At 34.8% G+C, this 12,549-nt stretch overlaps 1 protein-coding gene across 11 annotated transcripts in view; it reads left to right on the forward strand.

Moving 5' to 3' along the window:
• Positions 1–12,549, forward strand: part of ULK4 (unc-51 like kinase 4) — a 255,213-nt gene that overhangs the window by 89,427 nt on the left and 153,237 nt on the right. For all 11 annotated transcript variants that reach the window (XR_008464756.1, XM_054190816.1, XM_054190817.1 and 8 more), the window contains 4 exons: positions 2,015–2,066; positions 2,157–2,251; positions 10,843–10,894; positions 10,995–11,139. Coding sequence is in view for 10 of the 11 variants with exons in the window: in XM_054190816.1 (XP_054046791.1) it covers positions 2,015–2,066; positions 2,157–2,251; positions 10,843–10,894; positions 10,995–11,139 (344 nt within the window). In the remaining variant the exon portion in view is untranslated. The remainder of the gene's footprint in view (positions 1–2,014; positions 2,067–2,156; positions 2,252–10,842; positions 10,895–10,994; positions 11,140–12,549) is intronic.

Below are 12,549 nucleotides of genomic sequence, written 5' to 3' on the forward strand. Positions count from 1 at the left end.
CCTACATCTTGTCCTTCTGTCTCCATCGAGCAAGGCAATTCAGGAACTTACACATGCTATTTCAATTTAACATAGAAAAGGGAGAGGAAGTAGTATATCTGAAAAAATATTATCAAATTTGAATCCATTTTCTATAACTGTGTTATGATATGACTAATGTAGTTACTTCTGGAAGAGTAACTAACCATTGTACGAGGCAACTTTCTACTCTGGAATTTTGTTTAGCAACATTCCCACTGACATCTATAAAGGGACATTCAATCATCAGCTTCTACCTTTTCAAAGTACAGTGCTATAATTGAGGCCTCTAAGGCTTCAACAAGTCAGTTGTTCAGGTTTTGGTGTTTGGTTTTTTTTTTTGTTTTCTGTTTTATTCAAAAATCTTATTCTTAACAATAAGAAATGATTAGGAGCGCAAAGATGTGTACTTTGTATCCGGAAGGAAAAGAATAGTTATTTTTCTGTAACTGTTGTTCATTGAGAATTTTTTTTCTTGTTGCTTTGAAGTTATTTCCATCATCACTGTAATTTTCAGTAGTGTTGTGCAAAGAAATTGAGAGGGAGTCGGGACAGTCCTTTCATGTTTTCAGCTGTGAACAGAAATGCATGGAGGAGGACACTCTCTGCCCCAAAGGCACAGCTAATAGTAGGCTCCTAGGGGAGTGCACAGGGCACAGACTTGCCTGTAGAGGAATACACACACCATACCTCTTCATTGCTTAAAAAAACTGAGATAGTTGGGCTTTTTGTATAAATACATCTTCTTGTTGTGTTTCTAACATGCTTATTTCCTTAATTTTATTAGTAGCCAAAACAATTTTTGCACCAACTATATTAATTTTCCTAAACTGGTCTTGAGACTATGGTTAGGTGTGAAACTGTCTTAAATGAGCAACCAAAATAATTTACTCTCTTCCAAAATTAGTTTATTAGATGATAACTAGTAATTTTCTTCAAATGATCAGGAAGATAAAATAACTGTGTTTTTTGTAGAAGCAGTTGTTTTTTATGACTGCCCCTGAGATGCATTTGAATTATGAAACATACAATTAGTTTCTTACTGTATTTCTGATTCGAGAAGAATCCTTCAGGTGTTTCTTACATACTGAGAAAAAGATAACCCATGTAAACACTTCTGCCAATTTAATATATAATAACAAAATTATAATTGATAGTAAAATATAAACCAAATGTCATTTGCTAAATTATTTATATCATATAAATAAATAGATATGTATGCAAATTGAAAACGAGAAAGCTGTCTATCCATGGTAAATTCTCTGTGTATTAAATACTGCATTAGTAAAAAAAGAGCATACTATAAGTTCTGCTGCATTTTTTTCCTTCTTTACCAAATGTTAATAAGACATCTTTTGCATCCCCTATGAAATAAACAGCTATGCGTCTTATTGTACAGTATTTACCTAACCCAGATTATTAATATTTCATTGTCCCTGTTTCTCAAGATGATGACTAATTTAGGTGATTTTTAATAGAAGTTATGCATTTTTGTATGTTCTCCTGTGTGTAACTGTATTCATAGCCTGTGTAGTATGCAGGGAGATCAAAAAGATGGTACAAATAACAGAAAATTGCATGTTCTGGAGGGTCTTTTGTCTTTTTAGTGAGTTATTTTAACACAGCCGAGTTCAAGATAGTTCAAAGTCTTCTTAGAACTTAGTTTTCTGTTAACAATAAAGACATTTAATTACTGTCTATTTAGCTGGAAATGTTATAATTCCTGACATTAGTGAGAGTAATAGTCCTTACCGTACTCTACATTTAAGTGTCCAGCAGCATTACAGACTTGTAAAATTATTTCATAACGGATAGATCATGAATGCTTTCAGTCTTTCCTATCTTAATTATTATGACAGTATTTCATAATGTAGGTGCATTAACATTTTGTATTTACACAGGCACTGAAAGAATTTCATGTTGTAATTATTCAGTGATTATGCTTCTTAAATTTTGTTTCTAAAATGTTTTAACACAAATGCCTCCTCTTCTGTAGAATTTTATCAGATCAATAGATTCAGGAGAAACAAACTTGGATGGAGCAATAGGTAAGGTAACCTATGATATTGCTGTACTTTAATAAGTAGGCTTTAAAATTGTTGTATTTTATAAAGAAATACAATGATTTTTACTAATAGGGCAAGCTGCATCAGAAGAATTGATTAAGACCACTTTATCAACCTTTGAAGCAGTAACACAGCATCCTGTCTTGTTGACAGCCCATCGCTTGACTGTAAGTCTGACAACAGGTTAAATAGTTGCAGGCTAATTGGCCTAATTCCATTGATAATAGAATGTTTTGAAGATTTAAAAACTGTTTAAATTATGGCTGAAAATGTGTTATGGTTCTATTTCACAGGAAAAATCCTTATTGTTTATAGAGAGATTTATTTTTAAAGAAGCAGCAAGGCACCTAGCCTCTGTTTACCATATTTAGTTGAGATGTTAGAGGGAGAATGAGAAGGGCTTAAAGTTTAGAAATAGCAGTTCTTAAAGTGATTTTCTTGTAAATGTAACGCTTGATTCTCTAAGTCTTTCTTCAGCCTCAAGGCAAGTGTGTTGCTGTATATTAGTGAAAATTTCACCACTTCATTTGTCATTATACTTTTAACATAGCTTGGAAAGACCACCTCTGAGGGTTTGAAGATCCCATTCCATCAATACTCTTCCTGATGAGATCATCATCAAGAGTAACAGTTTGTAGCAGTTGTGGTGGGGGTTTTGTTTAAGTATAACAGATTGCCTACTAAAAATTGCATTACAATTACCAAACCCACATACTGTAAGCTTCTTACATCACTAAAGATTTGTTTTCTTTGAAGTTTTTTTGTTAAATGATTTACTTTGAGTTAAGCTAGCTGAAGCCAGAACAGTTATGTTGTGAAATAGTTGTCAGCAAATCAGTAGATTGGAATGCTTGAATCAGTAATTGCCAAGTCGGCGTAACCTGTACCAGTGCACCTTTGTGCCTGAATTCCTACCAAAAGGGTAACTCACCGTACTTACTGGGGTGACCATTTAATTCAAATAGAAATTTATGTGTTTGTATTTGAATTCAGTATAGCACTTAAATCAAGAAAGGCACTAGCAGATTGATAAATTCATAAGAATTAATGATCTTAGGGGTTGTGCTAGAAAGAATGGGTGATCTTAGAAATTAAGTGTTTTTTTAGAAACTGAATCCTATTTGGGGTGTGTGTGTTAGTTGAGTATTTAGATTTTAAAGCCTTAATAAGTGAAAATATTAAAATTAATGAAAATATAAATAAAATATAAATAACAATTTAAATAAGTTTAATGTTAATTTTCATTAATGCTCACAAAAGAGTGTTATTCAAGAAAATGGTCCTTATGCACAAAGATCTAACCAATTAATAGTCAGAGGGGGAATAGTACAGAATTAAACAGTTCGGTTCAATATGGCAAAGGATGTTCTAGAAAAGAAATGTAAATGTAGGTGAGGTATGAATACCTATTGGTATCTCCTTACATGCCTGTCAGCCTGCAAGTCACTGTATGATGACTGTATCATTCTAGAATCACCTCAGTTTTTAAAAATAGTTATTTTACTTCTGTGGGTTATCAGTGTGTCTTATGTTGACAGAAATATGTACCATTTTTTATGGAGGTCCATCAACATTTACTGAAATTGCAATACCTTGTATCAGTACATGAAATAAAATTCCCCTAGCTGTTTAAACTTTAATGGTCTGGGTTTTTTTTCCCTGAAAAAATAGCACCAAGGAGACAGCTCCCTTTTGCAACCCTTCTTCCCCTACTCCCATCCCCACATTCAGCAGAACGTTATATTGAAGCCAGGGAATGACTATTCTACTCTCTTTTAAGTAACCCCTGGCTACCAGTAGGTGAGTTTTATTTAAGTGTGTAAATTTCTGGGGAACAGTTTACTTCATCACATATGTTGAAAGTTTTAGATGTTTATATAAAATCCATCTGAACAAATGGGTTAACCTTATGTAGCTGGAGAAAAAACTTCCTGCCTGTCCAGTGCTTGTAAATTTATGACACATAGAACTTCTGTAGAATAGTTTCCCTGATTTGGAATAGGTATATATTCAAATTTATTAACTAAAAATAATTATATCCTTGTCAATGAACTGCTTTTTTTCACAGAAAATAAAATCTATTACTTCACTTGCTCATTTTCATAAGTAACAGTTCTTCCTAATTCAAAAGAGCCCTCCTGACACTCAGTGTGTAGCCATTCAGATACAAAATAAAGTGGAGAAATTGCCTTCTATTTGGTATGTTAAATTCAAGAAATTGTCCACTGTAATTAATAATCTCTAACCACATCTGCCACTAGTGGTGCAAACAGTAATTAGTTTAATACTATTTACGAAGTCTAGTGTGCTAATTATACTTGAATGTACAGCATACATTACTTTAGCAGAAAGGGGTACTTCATCTTCTATGATGCATACAGAATATTTTTAGAATTGCTGTTACTCAAGGGATATCTTCTAATTGCTGCTCGCTGAGCATGACTGGAATCTATGAATATAAATGCCAGCACCCAGTGGAACTTGGTGCTTTTTTAAAAAGTTGAAGCAAGACATGTTCGAACTTCCAGATCAATATTTTAGTATAACAGTGGTTAATAGGAAACTCTTTTACTGGAGGGGAATGCGTATCCTAGGCTGATCTCTGAAGCCTGGATTGCTCATTTAGACGCAGTTGGTTACAAACAGCGTTTTTTGGAGAGGTTGAGGGGAAGGCCAAAATCTTATTCAGAGAATGCATTTTTTCCACTACAACTGTAACACAATTTAAAATTTCTAATCAGAAATTAAATGCATTTCTAATAAAGTTTAATGAATTTAATAAAAAGTGAGGTTATATTAAACAAGCAGAACAAGGAAGTTGTTCAATTCTGTTCTGGTTTTAGTTTAGCTGCAATGGAAATTGTGTAAGTTAATAGGAATTTAAGAGCAACATTTCAGGTTCTTTTCCACTTTGAGAAGAAAAGAATTGCTTGTTCTGGGTTTTAGTTCATGTTTGATTTGCCTTTGTATTTGCACCTGAAACAAAGAAGTTGAATAAATTGATTTTTTTGGTGATCAAATTTCTGATTACCATCAACCCAGAGTCAGTCAGTGAGGAGATTAATTTCTGTATTAGATACTGTATTAAATACTTCTAAGTGTGATAAAGTCAGGGGAAATTAATTGAAAGTGCTCAAATGAAAGCTAGTAGTAAGCAGTCATTTAATTTTGCATGCAGTTTTGTGCATTTTACAAGATACAAAGTAGCACATTAACAGTAAGTGTGACTCGGCAAATTTTGACAAAACTGTAGATTTTTCAGGTGTGCAAATATGATGATGAAGGCCATCAAAAAGAGTCTCTGTAGACTGGAGTGGAATATAACCCCCTATTTCTTAAACTGGCACAAGTCGAACTGCCTGTTTCCTCCACATACCTAAAATGGAAAAATATTAATTAAGTTCAGATAATAAATGTTATAACAATATTTATTTTAAAATTTTGGTAAAGGTTTAGATTAAATTAACTGGAAGAATTCTGTGCTGACTGTATCATTTGCATTTTTCTTTTCTCTGTTAAGTATATTTATTTGTTGGAAAAAAGGCCGTATGCTAATTCAGAGCACTTTGAGCGGTGATGAGGTTCATGATGGCAGGCAGTTCCAGTGGGAACTTTCTATACCCTAACTAGCTCCCAAAAATGATCTGTATACTGCACAGATGATCTTTTACCCAAAGCATGACAGTTCTTCTCTGGTTGAAGCAAAAGTTGTCAGCAGTGATTCTCCTCCTCAAGGTTTTAAAACTTATTTTTAAAAATCAAATTAAAATAAAAGCATCCTGAACATGATGAGTTGCTTGATGGGAAGTCAAGGGAAAAGCAGTATGACATGGAAATCTACTGGTTGACAATATAAGAGTTATTATTTTCACCAAAGATGACAACACAAGGTTTAGAAACTTCTGCAAGTGCTTTTTTCCTGCTCATCTTAGTCTTTTCTTGATTCATCATCAGTGATGTTCTTCATTCACGGGCTGTTCTGATCTAACCACTGACACCTTAATTTTGTCAGTGTACGGTATGACTATATGAACATATTATACAGCATTTCTTCAATCACTTTCACTTTCCAAGTAGATTAAAATTCTACACCCCATGTGGCTTTCTGTCCAGTAAGCTAATCCACATGACATGAGACTTTTTTGTGATACCAGTTCTGTAGTAATTGACATATTGAGTCAATCAGTGCTGTCCCTTCCAGAAGTAAGGAAAAAAAAACAACCCAAACTCAATGAAGATTCTGAAGTTCTGAAGATTCTTAAAAAAAAAAATAATTACAGAAATGTCATCCTTCTCCCCAATTCATTCTAACGTGCATTAGATTATTTTTTCTATTACATTCTGAGAGATTACTGACAATATTAAAACACTGAGGAACATGCTGTGCCCCCAGCAAATGCTTTTAAGAAACTTGAAGGCAGCATGATCTTAATTCCATGGTCACTTTCAGCGATAACTTTGTGTGTAGAATTTTAATGAGAATAAGTGTCAAGGTGATGTTGGATGTCAGGGATCTTACATGAGACTAGAAAAAAAGGATTTGGGAGCTGATGGTCTTTGCTTTGGTATGTTCTGCTTTGAATGGTGGATAAGGAGAAGATACTTGTCAGTAGTTGTAAGTTAAACATATGCATACTGAAAAGAACCAGATACCTCTAGAAAAATGTCTGGAAGTAAAGCTTGGATATGATAGCTGCATGGAATGGATAGCATAGTTTCTTTATGTAAGTTTAATTCTGGAGCCTGATTTTCGCTTGAGAACAGCGTGGTATACAAATGCTACTGGACCAGGCTTTAAGTACTTTGTGCTCTTGACAAGTTGTGGCACCCTCTTGGCAATATCTTGGACCTTAGCTCCCAGAAGGCAGTGTACCTCTCATGACTCCCTGTTGGGCCAGCAGGTGGGCACCTCAGTGCCCCTGAACAGAGAGACAGACATCTCCTGAAGAGTGGAGACAAGCAGAGAAGGACTAAAATTACAGTTTTCTCTTTCAGGCCCCTCCCAGTAGTTGGTGAATGCTTAGTTAAGCTCTGAAACTGTGGCTTGTCTGTCTTACTCCTTTGAGGGTTAAAGTAACATACAGACTTTGCAGAAGAATTTCTATAAAATTTTTGCCTAGTTTTCAAAAGATCTGATTTTTGTGAGTAATAGAATACTGTAGAAAAGTGAGTACAGCTTTTGCTGAGTGTTCGTACCTCACTAGTAGAGCTTCCCTTGCAGAAATCGGTGAACGTTATGGAGACAGATGTTCTGGTTAGTATATTTGGATTTACAAAAAGTTTTTGAAAAAGTCATGCTCAAAGACTCTTCAAATCCATCAGTGGCCCTTCCCTCTTACCTTCTGATAGATCAACTTCTTCTAAGTAGTTAGAATTTACTAGGTAGAGAATAGAGATCAGTTTTAAAAAATGTAGGTGTATTAAGAATGGTGCCTTACAAAGATCTGTGTTGCAACATGTGCTATTTATAACTAATCCAGAGAAGGGAATGAATAGGGAGGTGACAGAACTGACTGATGACACTAAATTATTCACAGTAGTGAAAATTAAAACTGACAGAAGAGTTGCAGAAGGTTTCAAGATATTGAGTGAAAGGACAATAAAATGACATGCAATTCAATACTGATAAGTGTCAAGCGATGCACATGGGGAAAATCATTCCAACTATGCATATGCAGTGTCAGGCTCTACACTACTTGTTGCTGTTCTGGAGATCTTTTAGCATTGTTTTTCTATGAAAATGATAGCTTTATACTCAGCAGTAATCAGAAAGACAACTAGATTATTAGAAATGACTGGTAAAAGATCAGACAAAAAAGCAGAAAACATCACTATGCCAGGGTAGGTCCATGGTGCCCTCAAGCCTTGAATACTGAATGCAGTTGTGGTCATTCACTCTGAGAGGATGAAGCTTAACAAGTACAGCTTGATGATGCAAGGAGGAACTGAGTAGATGAGAACTTCAGCTTGGAAACAAAAGACTTTAGAGTACAAAATTAGGAATGGCATGGGAAAAATGAATTGGGAATAATTATTCATAGTTTTCATAAAATAAGAATAAGTGGGTATCAAGTTAGCTGCTTTAAAATAAACAAGGAAGTGCCCTTTCATAAGGCATAATTGAAATGTGGCATTCAGTGCTGTAAGTATTGCACATGCTAAAAGTATGAATAAATTTAAGATAGGATTGGGCAAATATATGGGAGAAAACGCTAATATGCATTATTAAATGTAAAAATACAGATACAGCATCAGTTTAGGAAGTTTCTTAACTCAAGACTTAACTTACTAGAAGCTAGACTTGTGCTTTATGCTTGGTCTATTTCTCCTACTCTTTTTCTTCTCCTTTCCAATTGCCAGAAACAGGAATACCAGGTTTGAGCTACATTTTTGTTTGGTCCTGTACATACGTATTATAGCTGGGAGCTGTGAATGTGGTGCATATGGAAGTTTCTAGTATTTCATTGCTTTTTTGGGTATCGATAACAGGACAGTTGTGTCAGCATAGCCTTTGAATGCCATCATTACAGAATTACACAATGGTAGCTTTGTGCAGTTAGGGATTTATCATGAATGGGGTATCAGGATATTTAGGATATCACGGTTGCAGAGTTAGGAAGTATCTGATTTAAGGTTCATGTACAATTTTATATTTGCTTCTCCCTTCAGTGTGTGCATTCTGATATGCTCTTGTGTCACAAAATAATTTTCCGTAGGATTAGTGCTTCATTAAGTTGATCTCCCCACCAGATTGAACGGGCATGAGGCAAACAACTGCTATGGAGAATTAATTTCTAAACAGTTTGTTTGCCAAAATCAAGGTTCATGTTAGAAAAAGGTCATAAAAAGCTACCACAATTATTGAAGACCTAAAGAATCTTCTTTACATTGACAGTTTGAAATATATTTATTTAGCAAAGAGTTATGACTGGCTTAATGACATTCACTAATGTGGAAAGATTACTGTTAATACTGGAATAAGGTGAAAAAATATTTGAAGTTTTAGAAATTGAAGTTGCATCATACTGCCATCTTAATCAGTATCAGTCTGAGTCAATGCTGCTGCTGAGTGATTCATAATATTCTGACTGCCTATGTTGCTTCAGAAAATCGAGAGCTGCTTTCTTGCCTCTTTTCTTTCTTACACCTTTAATTTACCACTTAAATGTGCCTCTTTGTTTGAGAAGCATTGCAGTAGCTTGAACTGGTTTTTTTGGACTGAAAGACCTTAAGTACATACATTTTTTTATCCTGCCTCACAGGTATGTTATGGCTGATAAATTACCATTTGTAGAACAGTGTAGAAACTTGTACTAATGGAGTTGTTGTAGAGAAATGTAGTTTTATTATTTATTTGATTGCATATTAACTGAAAAGACGATGAAGTTTCAAAATTATAAAGTGTTACAAAGGTCACTACATCTATAATATATAGCATTATCTATATAGGCGTAAAGGCTATTTGTACTTGCAAGAGTAGTTTGACTTGCATATCTCAAGCGGAGTCCTTTATCTTTTTTATTGAAAGCATGTAACAAAGGTATCTTTTAGTAATTTTTTCAGAAGTGAAAACATGCTAGGCTAAATGAATCCCCTAATGACAGAGATTCATTTAACAGAGACAATCAACTACCAATGAAATAGTTGCTAATTGTAGTTTTGCTGACTGAACGCTAACTTCATTTAGTGACCCCTTTTCATATATATTTTCAGCTTCTATAGATGTTTCTTAATAGTAGCTGCATAAATCTAGAGAAATTCTATTTTCTACTATTAACCACTAAAAGAAAACACATGGGGGATTATAATGCAGTCTTGTTACACCAAATCCTGTCCACAGTGTAGTGAGAACTTACACAGTAATTTTATTTGTATAAATAAAGGGCAAGGTGTGTATCCGTGATGCATACTTAAAAATTGCAGGGCTGCACATCCATCTTCTCCCTAAAAACAAACCATGTCCAATCTAAATAAATTGTATTTTACCAATGATTTAAGACTTATCAATTCATTCTCTTATAGAGAATACTAACAATACACTGTTTTTGTAATATTACATTTAGAAAACTGTTATGCCCTAGGTTGCCATAAATTGATTTCAGATGGAACTAAACTGTCTAGTCCTGTGACAGATGATTAATCTGTAACAATATACTCATGGACAATAAAACATGACTGGAATTTTTTTTTCATAATTCAAATCTTAAGTCTGTAAATTTAAATTTTAATGGAAGACTCTCTATTACCAGAATGGGAGAAGTAAAAATTTTATCAAGACTCTCTACTAAGCTTAAGGATATTTCATTAGGCGTAGTAGAGGTAGTACATCTTTCCGGATGTATTTTAGTTCTATGCAGGTTTGTTTTAGAAGGACGTTTCTTCTGAACTCTGTTCAGTGATTAGTTTATGGATTAAAGCATCAGGATTAATAGGTATTCTAATACTCTTTTTTCTTAGTATCTTACATCTGCACTGAATTATGTATTTTAAATTAAAATTCACTCTTAATGAATTATACCAAAGTCACTGGTTTTTTTCTATATAAAAGTACATTACGGTCTGTAACTTTATGACAGCTTACCAGAGAAAAGTGAGCTTGGTGGCTTTATAAGTGTGATTATATATGAATTTCCATGATTATTCGTCTCTTTGATTACGGGCTTTAGCAGTGGAATAAACATAGATGATAGTGTATCTGTGTTCTATTTTTTTCCCCTGTGAATAATCTAAGCCAGATCTTTCTAATTCTGTGTTTTAGGTTGAAGACTGTATCCTCCCACCACTAGTTTCTTTGGTCGACAGTCAGAATGGTAAGTAATATGGCCACATCAACTACAGTTTCCATGAATTCCACATTTTGTTTTAATTAGACTTCAGTGTGGTCACATTCTTGGCACCTTTATTTTCAAGTGGAATGGAGACTCTTCAGCTTGCGGTTGCTCTCGGAAACCACATCACTGCTTTTAAGCCATGAGGTCATGGCTGAGGAGAAAGGGGAGAGCCTCGACTTGAACAGCAAGCTTCTGTCTCTCATTAGAGATTCATTGCTGCCTCAGTAAGTATAATATTGCTCCTGTAATGGCGAATAACCTGATACTCAATGTATTTTGACAGTGTATTTGTTTAAACTACCCTTTTTATGTATAAATGGCAAATTGAAAAGAGGAGTAGCAACTAACTGCTGCCAGAGTTCTCTGCCTAACATCTCTCTCCTAGGTTTATTTAGTACTTCGTCATATACAACACAAACACAGCTTCTGTGTGACACTCATTTCTGATACTGTGCCTCTGGCTGCTCTTGGAATGAAGCAAGTTTCCCTTAGGTTTTGGCCTGTGATTTAAATGATAACATTTTTTTGTCTATTTTGGATATTGTGCCCTCACGTCAGATGTTCTGAAATCACATGGAATGGCATATAACTTTTTAAAAAAGGAATATTACAGGGTGGATTAGTCCTCCATGATCTACCCCAACGAGCAGAAAAACCCTACAGCAGAGTAGATGAAACTACAGCCTGTGGGCCAGATGTGGCCTGCAACCTCGTTTATATGGTTTATGGTCAAATGAGGCCTGTCATTTCAAAATGACTTGCAGGTGAGCACAAAGACAGCTCTCTGTTTTGCACATGCATACTGTGAGCTGATAACATCTGTGAGCAGAGGGAAGGAAAGCACGAACAGAAGATGAGTCATCATTTATCTTTCACATTATTCTAATAATGTTACAGTGTATTTTAATGTGTGGTCCTCAAAAGTTAGTAATTGTAAATACTTATCTGCCTTAAGTGAGAAAATTGTTCCCCAGCCCTGCATTAAGTAAGTGGCAGAAGGGTGGAGGAATGGATGCGGGATTATGATCAGAAACACAGTGCCTTACCCAAAAATGAGACTGTCTCTTGCTAATTGACTAATGTTCTTACAGTTTGATGACCAAAGTTCTGTCCATGCAAGATTGTAATCTTTTCTATGTGAGGAAATCTTAGAGCTCTGTAGAGAAACTTATTTTCACACCTTTCTTCACATTATTTTTTTTTCCTCTGGGAAATACAGAATTTATCAATAAGAATTAAAATGGAAACTGGAGATATTATTTTAAAAATAGAGTACATGCATCATTAAAAGCTGAGAGATAATTTTCTTCAGATAGAGGAAGAGACCTGGAGTCAAGTGAGACCAAGTTCTGTCCTTGCTCTGAAACTTGCCCTTTGTAGACATATCCATATAATAAAGTATTTCTCATTGAACTGGAGGGCGTGTGAGGGGGTGGGTGTCATGTTAATTACAAACTAGAAGGAAAACAGCCAGTGTAGTCCTGTCTCCAAGCTAATTAGCTCAATTGAGTGGCAAGGCTTTTTGGTCTGAGACTGAGTATGATCCTACTCTGGGGTCTTCACCTGTGCTATCTTTGCATGCCTTGCATTGTAGATGTATGAAAGAGGGTCTTGTCGTAGCTCAGAATCTTGGT

Source organism: Rissa tridactyla, chromosome 2 (assembly GCF_028500815.1).
Source record: "Rissa tridactyla isolate bRisTri1 chromosome 2, bRisTri1.patW.cur.20221130, whole genome shotgun sequence".
Classification (NCBI taxonomy): domain Eukaryota; kingdom Metazoa; phylum Chordata; class Aves; order Charadriiformes; family Laridae; genus Rissa; species Rissa tridactyla.